General features: G+C 41.7%; 3 protein-coding genes across 5 annotated transcripts; 2 read left to right on the top strand and 1 right to left on the bottom strand.

Moving 5' to 3' along the window:
- Positions 1-148: 148 nt before the first annotated feature.
- LOC132259818 (acireductone dioxygenase) lies at positions 149-1,028 on the bottom strand. The gene is made up of 4 exons (XM_059757603.1): positions 856-1,028; positions 583-788; positions 428-521; positions 149-362 (listed from the first exon to the last, which is right to left on the bottom strand). Exons 1-4 carry the CDS (start codon positions 976-978, stop codon positions 240-242), a joined length of 546 nt encoding a protein of 181 aa, XP_059613586.1. The 5' UTR covers positions 979-1,028; the 3' UTR covers positions 149-239.
- Positions 1,029-1,480: 452 nt separating this feature from the next.
- Positions 1,481-17,450, top strand: LOC132260567 (activated Cdc42 kinase-like). Of its 3 annotated transcripts, XM_059758780.1 has the most exons (8): positions 1,498-1,810; positions 2,121-2,193; positions 3,718-3,901; positions 3,973-4,143; positions 6,861-8,728; positions 8,804-9,014; positions 14,872-16,173; positions 17,197-17,450. In XM_059758780.1, the coding sequence occupies exons 1-8, from the start codon at positions 1,804-1,806 to the stop codon at positions 17,377-17,379; spliced, it is 3,999 nt and encodes a 1,332-aa protein (XP_059614763.1). In that variant the 5' UTR covers positions 1,498-1,803; the 3' UTR covers positions 17,380-17,450. The 3 variants fall into 3 exon arrangements, with proteins under 3 accessions (XP_059614761.1, XP_059614762.1, XP_059614763.1); XM_059758778.1 differs by lacking the exons at positions 14,872-16,173; positions 17,197-17,450 and adding an exon at positions 10,230-13,194 and having other exon boundaries at positions 1,481-1,810; XM_059758779.1 differs by lacking the exons at positions 14,872-16,173; positions 17,197-17,450 and adding an exon at positions 10,230-13,194 and having other exon boundaries at positions 1,481-1,810; positions 2,124-2,193.
- Positions 17,451-19,365: 1,915 nt separating this feature from the next.
- Positions 19,366-23,425, top strand: LOC132260570 (phosphatidate cytidylyltransferase, photoreceptor-specific-like). Its single transcript, XM_059758783.1, has 4 exons — positions 19,366-19,898; positions 20,129-20,283; positions 20,353-20,449; positions 22,255-23,425. The coding sequence occupies exons 1-4, from the start codon at positions 19,824-19,826 to the stop codon at positions 23,257-23,259; spliced, it is 1,332 nt and encodes a 443-aa protein (XP_059614766.1). The 5' UTR covers positions 19,366-19,823; the 3' UTR covers positions 23,260-23,425.
- The last annotated feature ends 14 nt before the right edge of the window (positions 23,426-23,439 follow it).

Consider the following 23,439-nt stretch of genomic DNA (forward strand, 5'->3'; position numbering starts at 1 on the left):
ACAATCAACAGAAAAAGGGTGAAAGATTCACGACAAAATTGTTGGAAGGAATTCGAGATTAGCAAGCGTACGAAGCGATGCGCATAGTGATTATGGGCAGAGATTTACAGCCGGGAGACCGACAGCATTTCCCCATGCCATACAAACACACCATTTTTATGGCAAACATGCTGAAATGGAAATTTTATTGCTGATAAAATCTCCCAAATCCCAAATAATCACCCAATAACCGTGGAAAATCACTTGAAGCCCTCAGACAGCCTCTTCACGTACTGCTGTCGGCATTCCATGTCGTCAGCGGGGCGATTGTACGGAAGCCACACTGGCTCTCCGATAAAGTATCGCTTAGCCGTGATGAAGTTCTGCAAATCACAATAAATTCATTAATCAAACACTCTCTGTAGATTGCTTTTCGGGGCATTTTCACCTTTGAATCCAGCGTGAATCTGTGATAGATTCCACTGGGAATGATAATCATGTCTCCGCGCACAACAGAAATTCGGATCCACTGTTCTTCGCCACTGAAATTAGTTTTTAAGTTTCTAAACTGTCGAAAAAATATCTATTACCTAAGAAACTCACTCTCTGACATCGAAATACCCAGAACCATCCATCACCAGCCGAATCTCTTCATCCGTGTGCAGATGTTCCGTGAAGAAGTTCTTCAGCTTCGTCTCGTAATCCGGAAGGCATTCTTTAGAGCAGGTTATTTGATCTTCATAGCTATATCCACGCTCCTTCCGAATCTTCTCCAGGGCCTCATCCGCCTGCGGTCCGTCAACATTAATCTACAGCAGAGCAATGGAGATAGTAGAAAAACAATGCAAGTATAGATAAGAGAGGCAACAAGTTCACCTTGAAATACTCCACTCCGGTTTTGGCATACAAATCATCGAGGGAAACATATTCCGGCGGATTGCGGTGATGCTCCAGACGCTGATCAGTCGTCTCGGTGTCCATAAACCATGCTTGAACCATGATTTCACGAATATTAGGCACTTCTTGGATGGGAGAATTGATAGCGCAAAAATACACTGACTGACACTCAAAGGCGGGACTTGTGCTATAAAAATAACCCCCGTAAGATTCAGGAAAGGAAAATCAAAGAAAATTCCTACGAACTCTTTTAAAATCTTTACTTTTGCAGTAAGAAAAAGGTCAATAACCTGACAAATTGCAAGCCAAAGTAAGAAAAAAATACAGTCACTGACTGAAAAAAAAAGAAAAGAATGATAAACCATGGAATTTTAAGCTTCTTGTAAAAATATATTCAACATGGAAATCCATTCAATTCACAGCGCATAAATTTGTCGTTCCATCAATTTCAGATCCTCAAGATCTATATATTATTGTTTTAAGATGAGTTTTCTGGCTGTGAATTAGGAGGTTTAACTCCAGTTGAACCCGTTCGTCATCTCTGAATTTCTCTACGCCGCCAAGCGTAAAATATTGCCATCTGACCGCGCGATCTGGCAACACCAGTCCCGTCGCAGAGTTGTCAATGTTGTGTTTTTCTCGGGGAGCAATTGATTTCTTTTTCCCTTTTATTTCCCACTCAATGTCCAGCGCGGCGGTGGAAAAGGTGCTCAGTGTGTAGTCAGGTGGCCAGAGCGTGGGTGTGCGATGAAATTGGGACGGTGCAGTGCCTGGCGGATGTGATAGGGCCAGTGGATTTTGGTGCGACGCCCCTCGAGCGACTCTGTGCAAAAACTTGGGCGGAAGCGACGTCGTCTGTGTCTTCCGACGCGGAAAAAGGCTCCATCGCGCTGCTCGAGCTCACTTCCTGGACGCCCTCCCGGCAGGATGATGGGTAAAAAACCGTCCCGGAGCCACGCGGGGCGCCACTCGTGCGGACTCGCATTCCCAGACGCCGTTCTCTCTTTTGTGCTTGCGAGAAGAAAATTGATGGTTTTGCGGGGGAAAAAACGCCCAGCAAATGTGTGAATCGCAGTTTTCTCTTCCTGTTTGCTCGCACCGCAGTCGCGAGACGGCGGCCGGCGCAAGAGAGACGCGGCGGAACGCCCGGAATGCGGGTCCAGCATCTATAAATACACACACAAACGCCGTCTGGTTCCGTGGAATTCCACGCAGCATCTCACGAGCCCTTCTCTCTCCTCCAGCAGAGCCCAAGTGCATCGATCTGTGCGAGTTCCTGGCCGAGTCGGAGCTGCAGCAGTACTACAATTCCATCAAGTGAGTCCCATTTTGTGCCTCTCAGTCCAAAGTGCCCCTCAAGAGTCGGAAGTGAAACACTGACGAACACAATTCCCAAAACACCATCAACGCACTTTTGCTGGATTTGCAGTCTCTGTGAAAATTTCCAGCAGAAAAGCTTATCAAATCGTAGATTTATGCCAATTCTGCTGAATTCCTTATCAAAGATAAGTTAAGAATAAGATTACTGTGAAGAAGTGTTGCAATCATTAAAGCACTTTTACAGACATTTTGCAGCCAAATGTTTTCTTCGCACAAATAAAATAATTAAAGTAAATATGGGAGAGCGGGGCAGAATTGGAAGGGTTTTTTTCGGTCAACGTGTTTCTTATCCAGGCTATGAAAGACCAAGGAATAAATCTGCTATTACAGAATGGTTTGGGAGTATATTTCAGTAATTAGACAAATTTGTTGAAAAAAATCGATGGATTTTCAGTGGGGCAGCTTTGAACAGCGTCTTTTTCGCACAGAAAAATTCAAATTAAGTACGTATTTTTACTATTTTCAATTATTTAGCGTTGATAAAGTTTAATGTTATTCATTTTATTCATGATTTGCTTGTAAGAATTGAAGAAAAAGTGAATCTTGGTCTCTAAGTTACAGAATTCAATGAAAAACCTTCAGTTTTCTCTCCATTAGATAAGTCTATCGACCAGGAAATAATGATAAAGATTTCCTTAATCATTTCTTAAGGATTGCACTGTAAAAATAAGAGAAGAATTGTCTAATTATGCCCCAAAATTGTCCGAAAATGCCCCAAAATTGGGCAAATTTGTACAAAATGCTGTGAAAACTATCTTTAGAAAGTTCGAAAATGCATCGACAGTTGATAAAATACATTTTCCCTTGGGAAAATCGTTAAATCTTGTGAATAATACAAGAATTCTTATCCTGAGTGGAAGTTGTGAAAATTTCAGCGTTCCAAACTTGTTGCAGAGTCACTGTATTGTCTTCTATCTTTGAGCATAATCAATACAACATAGCTTAATTCTTCCGAAGATTAATAAGACAGATATCAGTCTTATGTAAAGCGTTGTCATGCTGTATTAGGAAAGCACAAAGGATATTTTATATAGCGTCCCATACAATGTACAGAAAGTCTCCCGCTAATCTATACTTTTCCTCTCTTCGCGTGTCCTATGTAAATTCGACCAAATGTACGTATAAAATGATGGATTTGGCTTTTTTTTATTGTTATTTCTAAATAATTTGATAATGCACTTTATATTATGTACAAGAGAGAGTTTTGGGAGCATATTTGATTGTTTACTCATTCGCCCACACACAGAAGGGAAAATGGACCATGTGAAATGGCAGGCAATTGTGGGAAATTGGATCGATAATTGTGTTCGCGGGTGTAATCATTCGGAAGCGATGATACAAGAGAGGAGATGAAATAGTGTCCTACTTTTCTCCCACCAACACACACACACACACACACGTGTCATGCATATTATCTATGAATTTTCCTGTTTTTCTCTCCCTTTCCGTCGTTTTGCCCAGAAATGAGCTAAAAATAACCACGGTTGTGCATCTGAAGTACGCGAATGACGAGGACCTGAAGCAGATCGGACTGTCGCGTCCGGAGATTCGGCGCCTAAGGAAGTTCTACGACAAATACTACCCACACGGGTATCTCAGCAAGATCAAGCGACTCCTGCAGAATCCCAAGGCCTTCGATGGCAATGTGAGTGTGTGTGGAATCGATTGGGTGGATATTGAATTGGTTTGGTTGATTCTGGGCAAATATTCCGGCAGGCCACAACACCTGGAGCCACATCGGATGTGATGAAGACCACAAGTTCTCCCAGCAAAGTGCCAAGCAACAAGCACATCATTCCGCCCGATGCCATCTGTGTCAACAAGCAGCTCGGGATTGGGGAGTTCGGGATTGTTCAGCAGGGCGTCTGGACCAATGGCACTGAGAGAGTGAGTGTTGATCTATTTCCCAGCCACACTTCAATTCCTCATTATCGCTGGCTACTCCTTTTCCTCACTCTGTCCAAGCTAAATCCGGAGGGTGAATCGAAAACTGTGAAAAGTCAATTTTTCACAGATTACGTTTAATGTATTTTTAATAAAACTGTTTATTTGTTCTACAACAAAGTAGTAAAAATCTTATTTATCCAAAAAATCGTCTCAAATTGCAGTTTTACGCGTAAAACGCCTCTTTAATAAACATATTAATTCTGGATTTCCCTAAAATATTCTTAGACTTTGAATTATTTGATTATTTGTCACATCTTTTGAATTCTTCACTTGAAAACTTACAAAAAAATCATGTAAAGTGAGAAAACTTGATTTTTTAGAAGTTGTTTGGATAAAATCGAATCGAAGACAATTTTAAATCGACTTTGTGAACTTATATTTTCAGTTTTTCTATTAATTTTGTCATATTTTTAAATTTTTCACTTGAAAATTGTTAAGAAAAGATCATGTGAAGTGTGAAAAGACAATTTCTTAGAAGTTTCTTGATAAAATGTACGCGAAAACAATTAAATATCGACTTTGTAAACTGATATTTTCAGTTTTTCCATCATCTTTGCTATATTTTAGTCAAAAATTCCAGTAAATACCAATAAAATCAACTGAAATATTCACAAAATTAGAATTACAGAGTGATTAGAAAGTGTTTTGAGGATTTTGAAGTCAATTTGGCAAATTTATCAGCGATATTAACGCTAAATTCTCAACTCGTTCTCTTGAAAAATGATGATTTTGACTTTTAATCGTTTTCGATTCACCCGTCGAACCACGCGAATGTGAAATGCTCAGCAAAATCATGAGTAACAGAGTCAATATATTATCTCGCTTGCATATTCCAACTTCTTATCATCTCTGGGAGTAAGAATTTTTATAAATTCCTTCCTCACATTTATATTAATATCGTGGATTTATTATCTGTGTACATTATTATTTAGCATTAAATACATCGCGGGTGGAAGACAGAGAGAGAGAGAGCGAAAGCTTAGAGTGCAAAAAATTGCTGATAATACTATTTATCTGCAGAATAACAATTGAGCAAATTCCAACAAGGCACCAAAATACTCTTATTTCTCGACTTAATTTCATGCAATGCCACTATAAAATTTCCATTATAAAGCAATATTTTCTCCCCTGTCTCGCCACAAATTGTGTACCAGCGAGAATGGGCGGAATGAGGGTGAAATGTGTGCGCGCCCTTCCGCGGGTGAAATGCAAAGAAAAGCCCAACACGATATTTTGGGGGTTGATTGTCAAAAACAAAAAGGTGGCTGAAAGTGGAATTTACCTGCTTTTTAATTGCTACAAGTTTCTGTTGGATTGCAATTCAGATGGATTTAAACATAGCAGAAAACTGACAGGATAACTTTTGAGAAACTCGCCTTACTTTCCCTCAAAGGGGGGCGGCGTTTTTGTGGGTGGGTTGGAAGTGTGGATGGGAGAGTTTAAAAGAAGTTCTCTGTCAAATTTATCTTCATTTTCATGCATGAAGGCAAATTAAAGTGAACAGTTTGTGAAAAGTGCCACAGACATTGAGACTCTCTTGTGCACTCAATTTCATTATTATATATTTTCTCAGTTTTCACATGAATATGAAAAGGCGGTGAAGAAAGTGAAGGAAAAAGAAAAATATGTAGTGAGAATTCTTTTCCGAAAAAGTCTTTCATTTAATGAGATGCATAAATTTTATTATGAAGATTCATTTCAATAAAGAGACACAATGAAAGAAATTGAAAACTATGAAAAAGCGATTTTTCATAGTTTTCGTCTTATTTTATCAAAAAAAAACATGAATGTAAAAAATTTTCATCTGTTGCGGCGTAGAAGATGGAAAATCGAGTTAAGAAAAGTCAATTGAACTTCGAAAAATAAACTTTTCAAAAATATTTATGACGAAAATTATAAAAATCGCATTTCATAGTTTTCAATTCCTTTCATTGTGTTCTTTTTATTGGAATAATAAAATTTCTCATTACGCTGTACTTTTTCCAAGGTCCGAAACTGTATTAAAAACGTATAAAAACACTTTTTAGATACTCAAGACTTGTTCTAAAATTCCCATAAACTTTGAATAATAACAATATTTATCATGTTTATAAAAATTTTTACTTGAAACTCTGAAAAAGTACATGAAAAGCATGAAAAATTGATTTTTAAAATCTCTTTTGGATAAAATGTATTTGAAGATTTATTTAAAATCGTCTTTGGAAAGTAATATTTTCAATTTTTCTATAATCTTTGCAATATTTTAGTAAAAAATTCAATTTTTAGCATTCTAATTATCGATTAAAAGATGTTTTGAGATAAATTTGTTAAATTTCGCACCGACTTTAACACTAAAATTCTCAATTCGCTCTGCTAAAGAATGTTGCTTTTGACTTTTCATAGTTTTCAATTCACCTGTCGTGAATTGAAGTGGATAAAATCCAGTTGCAGTGAATTTTTTACAGGGAGAAGAATTGAAATGGAGTAATTACAAGTCGACATTTATCCGCATTGAGTGTCCTGGAAGAGCGTGGGTGGCATTTCAGTGCTTCCGAATATACGTTGTTCGGGGCGTAATTAAATTCCCACATACCTTTGACGCAACAATTAGGTCTCATTTGTTTGTCATAAAGCAATATCCACATGGTTGTCTCTCTTGTCTTTTCTACTAATTCCAGATTCAAGTGGCCATAAAGTGTCTGTGTCGAGAGAGAATGCAGTCTAATCCGATGGAATTCCTCAAGGAGGCCGCCATTATGCATTCAATTGAGCACGAGAACATCGTGAGGCTGTACGGTGTGGTGCTGGACACGGACTCACTCATGCTGGTCACCGAATTGGCTCACTTGCGTTCCCTCCTTGAGTGCCTCAAGGATTCCGGATTGCGCGTGAGTTTCCTCACAGTGCCGACTCTGTGTGAATTTGCTCAGCAAATTTGCAATGGAATGATGTATTTGGAGAACAAGAGACTCATCCATCGGGACTTGGCGGCCAGGAATATCTTGGTGTTCAGCAAGAATAAGGTGAAGATATCGGATTTTGGCCTATCGCGTGCGCTTGGTGTGGGCAAGGATTACTATCAGACGAATTTCAATGTGAATCTGAAACTGCCAATCGCCTGGTGTGCTCCGGAGTGCATCAATTTCCTCAGATTCACGAATGCCTCTGATGTGTGGGCGTATGGGGTGTGTCTGTGGGAGATGTTCTCGTATGGATTTCAACCCTGGGCCGCTCTCACGGGTCATCAGATTCTCGAGGCGATTGATGAGCCGAACTATCAGCGTCTGGAGCCGCCGGAGTGCTGTCCGCGTGAGTATTACGCCCTCATGCTTAAGTGTTGGCAACACGATCCGAACAAGAGGCCTAAATTCTCTGAGATTTACGGCACATTGCCGGACATGAAGCCGGAACAGCTGAAGACGGTGACGAATTGTGGTGAGGCGAAGAAGGATCACTTGATGTATCGACAGGGGGAGATTGTCACGGTGCTGGACAAGGGGGCGAATTCACCCTATTGGAAGGGTGTTCTCAATTCCGGCAAGACGGGACTGTTTAATCCCGCCAACACGGTCACATATCTGGGCAGTCTTCCGTCATCCACGAACAGGGATGCCTTCACGCGCAGCACCGATCGGTCGAGCAAGAGGAAATTGCGCACAGAAATGATATCACGACCGCAGAATGATCTCAAGCACACAGGACATGTGGGACTTGATGGTGCATATTTTGGGGATGTGGCTTTTTTGGCCTCATCTCAGCCCTACAATCATCTGCCAAGGCAAATTGTCACGCCGTACAAACCATCTGAGGACATCGAGCAGACGCCACTGCTTCATCCAACCACGCCAACCAGTCCGGACTCCATTCAGACGGCCAGTGGATACTTCTCTGAGAATGTCAACGCGTCGACGAATCATCTCTTCACGCAGTCAAATGGTGCTGTCAATCCTCTGGCCACCAATTTTGGCTCCTATTTCGATTTTGCCGGCGGTTCTGCTGCTCAAGTGCCAACCACGACGACATTCAGTGACTCCAATCCCTTCGCCAGTGCGGCCAAGGATGAGAGGGACTTTGCTCACACTTCCGGACGCGATGGACCCTTCTCCAGCTCCGATGTGCTGCACGATATGTTCCACAGTGAGGCGAAGGGGAGTGCCAAGTGGCCTGAGACGACGGTGGATGGGCCGCATGAGTACCATGAGATCTCGGATGATGAGATGCCGGCGGAGAAATTCGATCTGGGACCTTCTCTCCTGGATGAGATGGATCTCATGTTTCGCTCCATGACAGCCACCACGGGCAATAATGCCCAGGCATTTGGCCAGGGCCCAGATTTTGAGCATACGAACAAGAAGAATGAAATTGCCGAGTTGACGTCGAAGCTGGCGAGGAAGAACAGTTCCGGAGCGGGAAGCAGTGTGAGCAGTTCCGGGAATTCGTCCAACAGCAAGGCGAAGAAGAAGGCAGGAACGGTGAAACCACTCTCAGTGAAGGATGACAAGATTCTCAATCAAGCCATTGAGTTTGCCAATGAGATCAGTGCCAGGTGAGAAGGAGAAACTTTCCTTATCGATGTTTTTGCAGAATGCTAAAGAGATGAATCTCTGTTCTTTTTGCCCAGATCCATGACGGATTTGGTGTCTGACGGTGTGACGCAGAGTCCCAAGAGGAAGTTCAGCTTTCGCTTCCCAAATCTCTCAGTTGCGGGCTCACATGGTGGTGAAAAGGATGCCACTGTGAATGGAAGTGGCAACAATTCCAACTCAAATACTCTCACGAACAAGGAGCGAAAGAATTTCTCTGAGGAATTGAAGAATGTTCCCGATTTGCAGGTGAGTCAAGAAGCATTTTCTTGCCAATCATTTCACGCTGTTTTTTTTTTCTCTCGTAACACTGTAGTTTTATCCGTTCTTATGGTATTTTTTTTTTTAAGTATTAGTTTCACTTAAGTTTGGGATGTGTTGGAAGAGAGAGAAAGTGTAGATATATTTTAGAGAAAGAGCTAAGAAAAAAATGCAAATTGAGTGATTTATATTATATGTCTTATATGGTTTTCAGAACAGAAGTAAAAAGAAAAATAACTTGTTATTTTTATCGTTGACTTCCTATAATTTCCCCTTTTTCATTATCATTTTTATTGATTGTGTTTTATGATATATCATCACCTCTTAATGCTTCTCCATCTCTTTTATTGGTTCTTTCATTGTTTTTTTTCGGATTCTTATGCATACATTTTTTTCCACGTCGTGTGTGTGTGACAATTTGCTGTGTTTCATTTTCTGGACTACAACATTTCTTACCATTCTTTTGTCTTAAGTTTGTTGAGTACATTGACAAGGCAATTGATTTGTAAATTCTTGTACAGATAAAGAAAAAAAAAACCAGAAAGGGAACATCAAGAGGAATTTTATGTTTTGGCTGTTAATAATTATGATTTCTGTCCATCAAATGCGGTTGATATTTTGAGGCGTGCAATGTAAAAAATGATTTGAATGTGTTGTAATTCAAGTGGGCGGGGCTTTAGAGTGGGCGGAGCTTCGCAATAACAGCCGCATTTGGTGAAATTTGTGTGCTAAAAAATTGTCTCTCACATGCCAAAAAGGCCAAAAGCAAAAAAAAATGAACAAACGAAATGCTAAAATTGTGTTAAATCTTTTTTTTCGGTGAAGAATATATATATTTTTTATTTATGATTTTGTGCCATTTGTGATATTTCATTCATGCCGAGAAAGTCTGCATTATTCAACAGTTCTTCAACATAACAATACTGATTGATTTACTAAAAAAGGAAATCACTTGTACACCTCTTTTCTGAATCCTCCACTGAATACTCCTTTAATTTTTGACTTTGTTTTCTTCAAAAAAACTACGTTATTATTTTCCTCTCGCTGTTTAATCAAACACTTTATTATTATTATTATTATTCCATTCGCTGTGATGATATTTTGTACGTTTAACTGTTGGGCGTCTGGACGAATTCACACACACACAAAACACACACACTCGAAAACATTGATGTGAAATGCAAATTTGGTCGTGAATTGAAGCGTTTTCGCTCGCTGACGGAAATTGAAAAGTGCCACAAACAGTCGAATATACGTATTCCATTGTTTGATAAAGAGACTGCGGATTTCTGTTTTGAGAAATCCCGTGAAATTCTCACGAAGCCCTTCAATTTGCCCACAACGCCTCTGGGTGGGAAGGAGGAAATGGATCGCAAGACGAGAGATTTAATTGGTGAAAATCTCATAGATATTGAGAATACGCTGAAGGCGCTCAATTTGGACTTTATGCAGACGTACAATGAGTTGGAGAAGACAGATTCGGCGGAAACTCTCTTTGGCGATGCGAATTATTGTGTGGATAAGAACCCAAAGATACGCAATTCGGCGATAAAGCTGTCCAAGTTGTATGATTTGGGAAATTATGGGGTGGAGAAGATGTCCGGAAGGCGATCACAGACACCGGAAGCACTGTCATTCAGCCCCAAGTCGGAGCAATATAATAATGTGAGGCGAAGCAGTGCGAGTCCGCAGGAGAAGTCCTTCAGTCCGCGCGACATGAAGTTCTCGTCGCATGGCTATGTGAATTTGAACAGGGAGAGCGCGGGATTTGCGACTGGGAAGAGTGTGATGTCAGCCTCGCCGCCGGTTCGCACGAATTACTCAAGCAATAACTCCATCCACACACTCATGCAAATGTATACGACGAATCAGGCGCAGGCGATGCAGCAGCAGAGACTGATGCAGATGGAGAATGAGGGCACATTCCCGCACAGGAAGCGCTCGATGTCCTTCACGGAGAACTATGAGCTCAAGTCGCCGCCGCAGCCGCTGGGCACGGCGCCCGGGCAGCCGGCGTTCGCGCGTGGTCAGGCCACGGTGCGTGTTCATGTGGGCAATAAGTCCAAGAGCGCCAAGGCCAGGACGCTGCGCCGGCTGAGCTACAATCCCATCGTGCTGGACAGCAGCTCGTCGTCGAGCAGTGAGAGTGAATTCGATCGCTCCATTGCGCATTCGGAGTGTGACATTCGCACGAAGATGCTGACGTCGCGCCGGAAGAGGCAGTATTTGAACAGGAAGAGTGTCGCCAACTCCAATCCGGACAAGCTGTATGGCTCCAACACCAGCATCAAGAGTGCGCCGCAATACAACTACTCCAACGGCAGAGAGCCCAATCGCAATCAGGGCAGGTATGGGGATGAGCGATTCGGGGATTATGGGGAGGATCTGGCGCTGCGGCGGGATATCTATGACTACAGCAATGGCTATCAGAAGTTCATTCAGCCCAGGGAGTTTCTCTATCCGCCGGAGTTCGATGTGAGCAAGCTCACGGGCAAGAGTCCCACTACGCAGGGATTCTTCCCACCTGGACAGCCCACGAATGGCGCCGCCGGGGCCACAACATCGCGGCCGGTGTTTCAGTGGCCGGAGAAGATTCATGCGTCCACGGTGAAGAGGAATGATCTGCTGTGGCGACAGCGTCAGGAGAGGAATCACAACGTGAGGCGATCGGAGATGCCCACGTACGAGTTGGGAATGGGACAGAGCTTCTCCAGCGACAGCTCGTCATCCACTGAGACGGATTCCGTGGACTTTCAGCACGTGGGAGAGTTTCCGCTAAGCACACGAATGCCACCAAGTCCGGCACCGTAGAAAAGTGTGTGAAATATCATTTTAGTCTGTAGTCTTGGTTTCGTTGTAATTGTGATTTGTCGCGTGTGTGAAAGCAAAACTTTTTTCTATAGCATTTAAGCTTCTTCTATACTTCTATAAAAAAAAAATGAGAAAGAGAAAAGAAATCATGGAGATACGTAATGGAAAATTTTCAAGAAAAAAAAAATGTAACATTTAAAAAAGTTAATTGTATCTTTAGTGAGAAATAACTCAGATCGCCTTTCATGGAGCTAAAAAAGAAAAGAAGAAGAATCTTGTGAGAAAATTAAAAGTAATAAGGAAGCCGTTGAATAGCAAAGCTTCTCAAGAAGAAGGTTTTCCAAAAATAAAAAAAAGATAAATTGACGAGTTAACAATTAAATGTGAGGTCTCATATTCAAAATCATGCTAATTGGATGTAAGAAATTTTCATATAAGAAACAAGAATGAAAGAAAACATTAGAGAAGACAGTGCAATTAGCAAAACACTTTGCGTGTGAATTTAATTGAATGATTGTTTACTGCACAATTTCTATGCCTTTCTGTCTGTTTTTTTCTTTCTTATCATTCTCTCGTCAGAATTTGTGCTGTGCATTTAACTCATTTTCTTTCTTCTTCTTAATGGCCGAGAGGAGAGAATATTTATACAGAAAACTAACTCATCTACCTCTGATGGTTACTCAAAGAATTTACACACCACTCAAAAGCTTTCAATTCTGTCGATGATTTTTATACACCACAAAAGAAATACTTGTAATTATTTCAAAATACAATCGCTATGCAAAAAAGCTTCTCTCTTATTGATAAAGTATCTAAAAAATGCTCTCTCAAATTAATACCCACTAATCCCTCTCTATTTGATTATCATTAGAGCACACAAAATATCCAAAGCTAACAAACAATCCCTCAGAATCTTCTTAGAAGATTAAACTTATATATTTCTATCATGTAGAATGCAAAGAAAAGCCTCTTGACTTAATATCTCTTGCTTGTATCAAGTATTAATGAGCGGATGAGGAGTTTTAGGGTTGGACTTCAGGTACAGACACACTCTGAATTCACGAATGAATATTAAGTTGGCTATGAATAAAGTGGCAACTTAGGAGTCGTTGCAACATTACAGATTTCGTATTTCAATTATCATAGCTTATAGTGGCGGCCGTCCGGTGGCGCTAGTGTGCAGTACGAATTAAATACGAACGAGAAGGCGTCGCAAGGCGAAATTGGGAACTTATTTAATACGAATTGCGGCTAATTTGCTCTGTGATTAGATTAAATTTAGATTTATTATAAGTTACAGCCTATTTGCGGCCATCGCCCGCCGTCTTAGCGATTAATTATCTTTTTGAAGGCAGAATTTTCCAAGTTCCACTCCAGTTTCTGGCCATTTTTCTCCAAGTGAAAGTTAGAAAATGTTCTTCACTGTAAATGATACGCAATTTTCTGACAAATCTCAAAGAACTTCCAGTAGTTTTCCGCGATGTTCAAGGGATATTTTGAATTCTAGTGACAAGATATCTTGAACTGCGAAAATCCTGGACATTTGGTGTGTTTTCAATGGGATTCTTAAAGAATTCTGTTGATCAGAATGTTCGGAACGAAACGTGTGAACAATAAATAGGATTAAAACAAGGTTTTTAAATTTTCACGCGAATTTTCCGACTTTTCCTGTCTTAACTCGACGAAATATGTTAAATAATTTCAGTCGCCAAAATTTGATCAGTTTCGTAAATATTATGAATCACAATCTTACAACGCAAAAATACAAATTAATAACTTTGACAGCTTATTTAAAATGGTTTGAAAGTAAAGTTGCAACGACCTCTTAATATCCATCCAACAATAAAACACAACCATATTGCACCTTAAGTGACTCCATAATTCATATATCAATCAACAGTGGCGTAGAAAGCAGCAATTTGAATAAATGTTATCACACAAAAATGCATTTAAAAAAAACCTCAATTTACTTGCTGTACTGGAAAAATACTCTTTTTGTGTTAATCAGTTTGTTAAGGAAGCTTCTGCGCCACTGGATAATCAATAAAATAATGTAATCATTGACCCACCATGAAATGTTGAATATTTTTCCATTGAGACAGACGTCCAATTCAGAAGGCAAAGAAAGAATGCACATTAGAGAAAAGAGCATGTCTTGAATTCCCTTTTGGGTATTTTAATAGTGTGAAAAGTGGAGCGAGAAATCCAGTGAGAAAATGGAAGATTTGTGATGGTATTTTATGCACAAGGGAATTTGAAGGAAAGGCGCGGGAAAAGGTGAAAATTTATCAAAGAGTAAAAACTCTTGAGAAGGAGTGGTGGTTTATTGTGTGTGTGGTGAAAAGTATATAAAAACACTGATAACACGGAGAAGAGAATTGTAAGAAAGTGACTTGAGAAGTTGTACATAAATCACAAGATACCATTAAAAACATATTAAACATAATCATGAGAAAAGGGAAAACATGGCAAAATGGGTGTGTGTATTTAACCAAACACGTACATATGTGTGTGTGGGGTGGCGAGAAAAGGGGGTGGAATCGTTCCTTTGCGCTCCCCAAACAGTATTTCTCTCTCACATTTACTTTTTGAATACTTCTTTTCCACGCATATTTTCCACTGTACAAATTTTTCTTTTTCGGCGAAGGACTAACAATTCAACATGTTTTTTTTAATGCTTCTGCGAGTCTGATTTCTCTCTTTTATTTCTTCTTCTTTACTCAACTTACGAAATGGTTTCTCTTTATTGAATAATTTGAGGAACAAAAAAAATGCCAATTTGAGTGATTTTTTGTTGATTTTTTTTATGATTTAATATTACAATTTCGTTATCATCCTCCTCTGCCTCACTGTCGCCTCTCTCTCTCTCTCTCTCATTTAACTTCCTCTTCCTTCACCATCACGGTCAAATCACCTCCACCCTCATTGGCAAATGCATTGTCCCTCGTTTTCTATCACTCCTGATCCTCCAAATCCGCTCCTCTGGTCTTTATTTCTGCCTCCTCCGTCCCGACTTGTGGTCTTTCCGTTGCAGAGCTCCATCACGGAGGAGCACAGGCAGGCGTACAACAGTCTGGTGGAGAAGCCCTCGTCCACACTGTCCAAGTTGGACTTCATGAAGACGTGCTTTGACGGTGGCGCTGATGAGGACAGAGATGACGCGAAGCACTCGACGACGCTGCCGAGGAATCTCATCAGAACCACTCTGGCCAATCGACGCACCGGCGGCAGTCTGGGCAGGACGAAGGAGGTGGAATTGACAGTGCCCAGTCATCAGGCGCCTCGTCCTGAAGTCACAGACGCCAATCCGCTGAGGATTCTGCGGAACAAGAACTTCCCAATTGTGCGGCCGCGACTGAAGCACTTGCCGAGCGTCCAGGGCGACAGTCAGCCGCCGGTGGAGGCTGGAGATGATGCTGGACTGTGCGAGAGTCCGAGTTACTTGGTCAACATGGAGTACACGTATCCGGAAAGGGATGTCAGCGATGCAGCATCGAATCCCATTCCACTGCCGCCGCGTGATCGCAACAAGATCATCACGACGAATGCCAAGCGACACGTGAGGAAGCACGCGCTGATCATTCCGGCGTCGGGACTCCAGAGGACGCTTAACAAAGTGTCGCAGGGATCGGAATTGAAGGTGAACAACGTCACGGACAACAACTACAACACGCATTCGCTGATCAAGCGAAGCATGCAAGTGTCGAAGCTGCCAGAGATTGATCAGACGGACGCTGTTCTCCGCGGACTGTCCAGGGCTTCGAATGGGCACGACTTGCCGGACACGCCGGGCATCAGTGAGAGCATCAACATGTTTGCCTGCGACAGCCCCAATGCCGACACTGCCAGTCTCCACTTCGAGTCCATTCTGGAGAGTGAGATCAACAAGGTGGGCGAAATGTCGTCGCCAGATGTGGTGGATGGCTTCTCGTGCTTCGAGATCCAGAAGGACACGTACGACAAGTACTGCTCCAGCTTCGAGGGTGGCGTGGGCAGTGATTCTGAGCTAAGGAATCTCGATACGGAGCGCAAGAAGAGATTCGCCCAGCGCAATGAACTTGCCGACAATGCGCTCTTCAATCGCGTTCGGGAGTCCGTGAATGCCGCCACGGGCGCTTCACGGGTGGCGCCAAAGGCCGTGCCGGAGAGCAGTGAGAGCTACACGACGTCCGATGAGGAGCAGATGATCATGGCGGAGCCTCAGCGTCTCCAGGAGGCGTCCAACTCTGTCAGCTGTGAGGATTTGCTGGAGTTCTCAGAGAAGAAGCCCAGAGGACGCGAAAGGGGCGCCGAATCTGACGAAGTGCGCATCATGATTAAAGTGTTGGGGAAAAAGGTGAGGCTTTGATGGTTTTTTTTTTACCGTTCTTTCTATCACACACACTTTTGTGCTGAAAATATGGCGAGTTTGTTGCTCTCAAAAGTTGAAACTTGAAAATCTAGCATGGAAATTAGAGCCTATTATTTACCAGCCACAAGGTGTTTCGCAAAAATTGCAAAGCAGTGCAATTAATTGATCATGTTCTATTGATAAAATTGAGTTCTTCAGTATATTGAGCAGTCAGACTGATTTATTTCTCTCAAGGGGGAGATAATATGGCTTATTTATGCAAAGATTCTCAGACACTTAAAGTATTATAACCTAAAATTCAGAGTTTTTAGCTTGAAAAGACACAATTTTTACTTGTATAACCTTGAAAATTTACAGAGAAAAAGCATTTTAATTTTTTCTTTAAAGTTCCAGGGTTTTTTTGTTGTGATTAAATTTTAAATCGCTTTTTTGATGCACTTAAACACATAACCTAAAAATAAGTTTAAGTTATTGAAAATAATCTTTGAAAGAAACTTATTCGGAACGTTTTAAAGGCAACACTGGGGAAAATGTGCTATTTTAGAGTAGAAAATCAATCAGACAGCTATTCTGAAACAATATTTCAGAGGTTATGATCAATTTAAGCGTAATTAAAATCAGTTTTCTATATTGAAAGATTGTAATCTTCATCAGATGGTTTTTATTATGTTGTCAGTGAAAGAAATGAATGATTTTGAAGGTTATTTAATGCCAAAGTATGTCTTAAATTCATAACATAACCTAGAAAAATTCTTTTTATCCCAATATTGCATTAGTTTCTATTGAAAACAACTAAAACAGACCATATTGGAAATAGTCAAGCACTGCTACTTCCAAATATTTCCACTTCTGACCATAATATCTCCTCCTTGATTTCTCTCAGTGTTTGCTGTGATTAATTTGTATTTTATGACAAATTTCGACCTCCAATGGAATTTGAGAGCCATGAAGTGAAGAAAAGCGTCCTTGTAGTCGCGATGAATGCTGAAACCTTGCAATTTCTTGCAGATTCCGCCGGAAATGTGCCTGGAAACGCTGGAACTGGTGGATTGGGATGTTCACAAGGCCATAAAAATCATGAAATTGTCCAATATGTGCAATGTGACGACGCTGGGAACTTGCATGGATGTCCTGCAGGAGAACGAGTGGGATTTGCCGAAAGCAGCTCTGAAATTGTCCACCAGACAGTAGTGAAGAAAAATACTCGCAATTGGAAGGGATCACATGAAATCAAAAGAAGAGGAAAGAGGGAGAGAGAGAGAGAGAAAAAGAAGTCGTACTTATTCGGTATGTGTTGCTAATTGACCTAGTGGATATATTTTATATGGATAAACTTTTATACACGCAATTTTTTATATATGGAAAGAGAAAAAAATGAGGAGAAAAAGGCCTTCTTATGTATGTCCGAATAAAGAGAAAATCTCCAAGTGTTTAAGAGAGGAAAAACCACAGTGTATTCCGCTGGTGTGACACCAAAACAACTCTGCGTCAGAGTGCATTTAATTAGCATCTTTCTTATCTTCATCTGTGGGAGAGCCAAGTTTAATTGTATAGACGCAAAACAAACAATTCATCGCAACGTCTCGTGAGATGACTTCGCTCACAGTGCGCGCCGTGATTCTGCCCGAGAACATAATCTTCTCATGGGACAAAGTGCAATCGAGTCGGAAGTTCATCGTATTTCAAGTACAACTGCTTCTCAAATCTCTCGCCAGTGTAAAATGTTGCTCTGCGCGACTTGTGAATGTCGCGCGCGAGCTCGTATTCCAAGCGTTGCCCAATAAGTAAATCAACAAGAACGAGAGTGTTGTTCAATTGACTGTGGCCCAAGAGTGGCTGGTTTTAAGACGCGTCGGAAATGGCAGACAATTGGTGGTTTTGAGAGCGAAAAACATTTGTGTGTATCGAAAACCTTGAAATCAATATTGGTTTTAATTGATCAGTTTGCATGCAAAGTCGTGCATGCGATCGATGATCTTGCTCGTAATATATTTTTAAGGCACTGGTGAAAAAGCATATTGTTCACTTCCTGGCGATAATTCAACAGATTCATTCGCAAAATGAGGACGCATTCTAAACAGTAAAAAATGTTCAGTTGTTAGACAGACACAAATATGAAAATGAGCTAAGATTTCGATCTAAATTGGCTTATGAAAAGTGAGCTCATCGTTCACTTAATGAGCGTGTTGAGCAACTGTGAAACTCATGCAATTTCTGCCAATTCAATTTGGCTTAGAGCAAGACTGTGACATTTTCATAATTCATTCAAGACATTCTAAGTGTCTAGCAAGGGGGAGATAATATAGTCAGAAATACTTAAGAAGTGGAAGTGTTCAAAAACTCACAATCATCATCCCAATTTTTTCGATTTCTTTTGAATTGTAGGAAGAAACAATCATTTTCTAGGTTATGTCACGAATCACGATCGAATTTAGTGATTATTTCGCATTCTAACACATCAATTCTTGTGCTAAAGTCACAAAGATTGCTAGTCATTACTTTTCTAAACCTTTTATGCCAAGAAATACTGAAAATTGTACTGAAACTCGAACATAACCTCAAAAATAGTCATTTGAACTTGAAGAATGCTTATTTAGAAAACTTTCTGGACTATTTTGACTCTCTTAAGCTTTCAAACGGAGTCTTTTAAGATCTCCTAGTGATATTTTTGAGGTTATGGTCAGAAAAGACGCTCAAAAAAGCGGTTTGAAGTGGATTTTTACAGAAATATCGCATAAAACCTTTAGATATTTAATAAAATTTACAAACTATTGTAAAAACTGTCTGAAAATTTGAAGTGATACACATTGAGAGCACATTATCTCCCCCTTGATGTATATCAAACTGGAAGATCGTTCGATATTCTGCAGCAAAAGTGTAATTTACGCTTCAAGCCCACAAAGTAATAATCCATCACAAAAATGGGGTTCTTTTCCCGAAAATCTCGGTGATTTTGGTGATTTTCTTTTCGCGCAGTGCATCAATAAATCACGATACGCGATAGTGTTAATACCTCAAAATGCTCGAAATCCACACTGGACTTATCCAAGGAGGCGCTGTGCAATCGCTGGCAGTTGTTTATGAAACAGTCTGTGAATCATTTCTCATATTTTTCACTCCTCCCGAGTGCCCAAGTAAAAGCAAAAGGCATTTTTTCTAGCCAGACGGTCTCTAATACGCGTAGAATAAAGCTCTTGGGCAATTCGAGTCTCTCCGCATTCCGCTTTCATTCTCGGCGGCACACCAGCGCGAAGAACCGCGCGCCAAACTGGAGTTTCGGTGTGTGCGGCGCGCGATCAGTGCGCGGAGGTGATTCCACGGCGCTGGTGTGTGGCATTGATAACGGGCTCCGAGCGCGACCACCTGACCTCTCCCACCTGAGACGATCGCCCGCGAGCCCACTTGGCGCAGTCGTTCGCCAGCACCCGATGGAAGCGTCCGCGGAAGAGGCTGGCCCGGGCATTGTCATCATCGCGTGTCGCCTGAATAGCAGACAACTGCGAGTCTGCTGGTGAAATTGCTGTGTGGCGTGTGGGAATTTTCCTCCTGGAGAACTATATTCACGAGGTGGGGCGCCATTGATGGGAGTGCGCGGAGTGTGAGTGCGAAGTGTGAGTGAAGTAAACACACAAGAAATGGACGCGAAGAGTGCGCGGCGGCGCAGAGCGGCCGCGGAGTCACCCAAGAAGAATGACCATAAGTTTCGTCACGTAAGTCCACCGAAAAGCAAAGGTCGCGCAGCGTCGAAAAGTGGTTCGATGCACAGCCAAATTGATAAGGCGCAAAGTTGAGCTTTTCCAACTAACATCGGCGTTTCTGTGCGCTATCGGGAGAGGTCGAATCAATCAGCGGCCCAGATTAGTTCCACGGCTTCTCTCGCGCCTTATCGCCCAACAACAGCCCAATAACTCAAAGATCACCGTGCGCGCGCTCTTTTCAGGACATCCGCGAGACGAACTCCAGCACAAATGAGGAGGAGGAGGAGGAGGATCTGCCCGGCGTGTCCAGCACAGCCGCTCTGACCAAAGAAGTCCCCCAAGGCACGGACAAAGTGCCCGAGATATTAAGGCATTTGCTCATCAGACTCCCACACAAGTGAGTCGAAATCGCTTCTGGCGTCTCGGCGCGACCCTAAAATCTCTCCTGTTATCCTGTGCCTTCCAGATGGCGAAATGCTCTCGTGCGATCGATCTTCGGCTTCGTCATGATCTCATTCTTCTCCCTCATCATCTATCTAGGACCGATTGGACTCATTGTTCTGGTAAGAAATGCGCGCCGCAGAAATTTCACTGCCGCGCAATTTCATTGTTTTATTTCCACTTTTGTGTCACCCGAAAATCCGTCGGAATTTCACCCGCAAACTTGCAGCGTGACTAATTCACAGTGGGTGGCAAAATGTTGACAAACGCACTTAAGAATTAAATTGAGAAATTCGTCGTCTTTGAAAACACTGAGATATATTTTAGGTGACTCTGCAGAAAATGGTATATTATAATCTGTCTGGCGTCGTCACGATAAGAACAGTCATACAAAAGATTAGTTTGCCGTTCATTTCTGTATAATTTATTTCCATTGATAATAATTAATATAATAATCAAGGGGGAGATAATATGTCTGATAGCTGTACACAATTTCCTGACGCTTCCGAGACACTTCTGAAGGCTTTTAAAAGACATTTTCCGCATTTTCCATTGGTGTAGTTTCTAGATTTTTCGTCTGAAGAGATTTAAATCCATTAAACGACTTAAATGCTTGGATTTAAGATTGTAAGAACTGGAATTTTTTGTCCCAGGATGTGTTCATGAACACTTTATGTCTTAATTTCTTAGTTTTGTCTTCGGAAAATGCTTAAAAAACTTCTGATCCAATTGTGAGGTTATGAATCCGGCTTAAAAACGCTATCTTGGACTAATTGTTATTCCTTTCAAACATATTACAATGCTTTTGCGAGATATTAACCCTAAATTTCCCAATTTTAATCACAAACTGCAGAAATAATGAATCAAAATGACATTTTTGAGGTTATGATTGACTTAAAAGCTATTTTCTACTCTTGAAATCCCATCAATCTGAAGTTTTTCAACAAAAATACTTAACTTTACCAAGAATACAAGAAATTTTCTCAGCATAAAAGTAAATTTAGCGATTTTGAGGGTTATTTGATCATCACATAACCTAGAAAAGCAATAAAAGCAATTTTACTAATTAAAATAATTTACAAAATGCCTCAATTTGTTAAAACAATGCGAATATTCTAAATATTTCACCACTTTTAATTTCTAGCACTTCCGCAGAAAGCTGTACACCACTTCCGACCACAATTTCTGCCCCTTGGCAGTAATTCAATCCAGAAATCCGTAATGGATTTGGTCTATAAATCGTATAATATTATTGATTCAAGGCGAAAATGTGAAATTTACACTTCTTAATTAGCAAACAATTCTTAGGATTAAAGCAACCGCAGAAAAAAAATAATGAATAAAGCGCGTTTTTGTGATAAGGTTGAAGAAACAAAAAGAAATTAGAATTAACGTCTATGTCAAAGTTAATGATATTAAAGCTTCACAGCGTTAATTGCAGATTTTATTTGTGCTTGAAGTCAAACTTTCGCTTCTCTCGCAGTGTTGTAAATATTCGCGTACAAAAACATCGCAGAAAAAGCCAAAGTCAGCAAATTCAGCAGTAGTTTTTGATTCCTCATTTCTGTTCTTATCAGTTCTCGAGGCAAAAAAACCGCATTTCATTGACCAAATCGACCAAATCTGATTAATGAGCGGAATTATTTCTTTTACAATCTCACTAAAGCAATATTGATGATGCAAGATCGCTTCGCGAAGGGCTTTGAGGGACTCTGTTGAGCTCTGGGCGAGTGATTTATTGGTAATTCCGCGAGGAAAGACACCATAATTTATTCTTTCGCCATGTCTTTGGCGATAAACCGTGAAATTTCTTGTATTTCAAGCGCCACAAAGAAGTTTATTGAATATTTATGGGAAAGCCTTATTTACACACACGCTCGATTCAAGGCAAATTGATGTCGAATCGTCGCCTTTTGTGCCATTGCAGATCCTGGCGATTCAGGTGAAGTGCTTCCAGGAGATCATCTCCATCGGCCACTCGGTGTACAGAATCCACGGCCTGCCCTGGTTCCGCAGTCTGTCGTGGTATTTCCTGCTCACGACGAATTACTTCTTCTACGGCGAGAACGTGATTGACTTCTTCGGCGTGCTGGTGGACAAGGTGGAGTCGCTGCACTTCCTGGTCAAGTACCACAGATTCCTGTCCTTCAGCCTCTACTGCGTGGGCTTCATCTGGTTCGTGCTGTCGCTGGTGAAGAAGTACTATCTGAAGCAGTTCTCCCTGTTCGCCTGGACGCACGTGGCTCTGCTCATTGTCGTCACGCAGAGCTATCTCATCATCCAGAATGTCTTCCAGGGCATCATCTGGTTCCTGGCGCCCGTCTCCATGATCATCTGCAATGATCTCATGGCGTACTTCTTCGGGCTGCTGTTCGGGCGCACGCCGCTCATCAAGCTGAGCCCCAAGAAGACCTGGGAGGGCTTCATTGGCGGCGGAGTGGCGACTGTGGCCTTCGGAGCGTTGCTCTCGTGGTGCCTCTGCCACTCCAGCTACTTCACCTGCCCAGTGGAGTTCGACGAGGCGCTGGGCAGGATCGTGGTGAGCAGCTGCAAGCGCAGCTACATGTTCCGGCCGCTGCCGACGGAGGTCTTCGGCTGGCACTTCTCCGTCTTCCCCTTCATGATCCACTCGCTGTGGCTCAGCCTGTTCAGCGCCGTGATCGGACCGTTCGGGGGCTTCTTCGCGTCCGGCTTCAAGCGCGCATTCAAGATCAAGGACTTTGGCGACGTGATTCCCGGCCATGGCGGCATCATGGATCGCTTCGATTGCCAATTCCTCATGGCCACCTTCGTCAACGTGTACATCTACAGCTTCATCCGGACGGCGTCGCCGGCCAAGCTGCTGACGCAGGTCTTCACGCTGAAGCCCGACCAGCAGCTGGACTTCTACCACACACTGAAGGAGCATCTTCAGCAGCTGGGCGTCCTGTGAATCCACCTGTATTACCCTGGTTATCTGTCTCTGCGGCAGTGTTTGTACAATTTCTATTATAATTTCGTTCTAATGTAAAAAGGATATTCCGGACCGCGTTGAAGGTCTTCCAAATTGTGAATACATAAAGAGGAGAATATATAATATGTTGTGTATTGTAAAGGAAGTGATTTGTTGTTG

Source organism: Phlebotomus argentipes, unplaced genomic scaffold (assembly GCF_947086385.1).
Source record: "Phlebotomus argentipes unplaced genomic scaffold, Phlebotomus argentipes genome assembly scaffold_18, whole genome shotgun sequence".
In the NCBI taxonomy this organism is placed as follows: Eukaryota; Metazoa; Arthropoda; class Insecta; order Diptera; family Psychodidae; genus Phlebotomus; species Phlebotomus argentipes.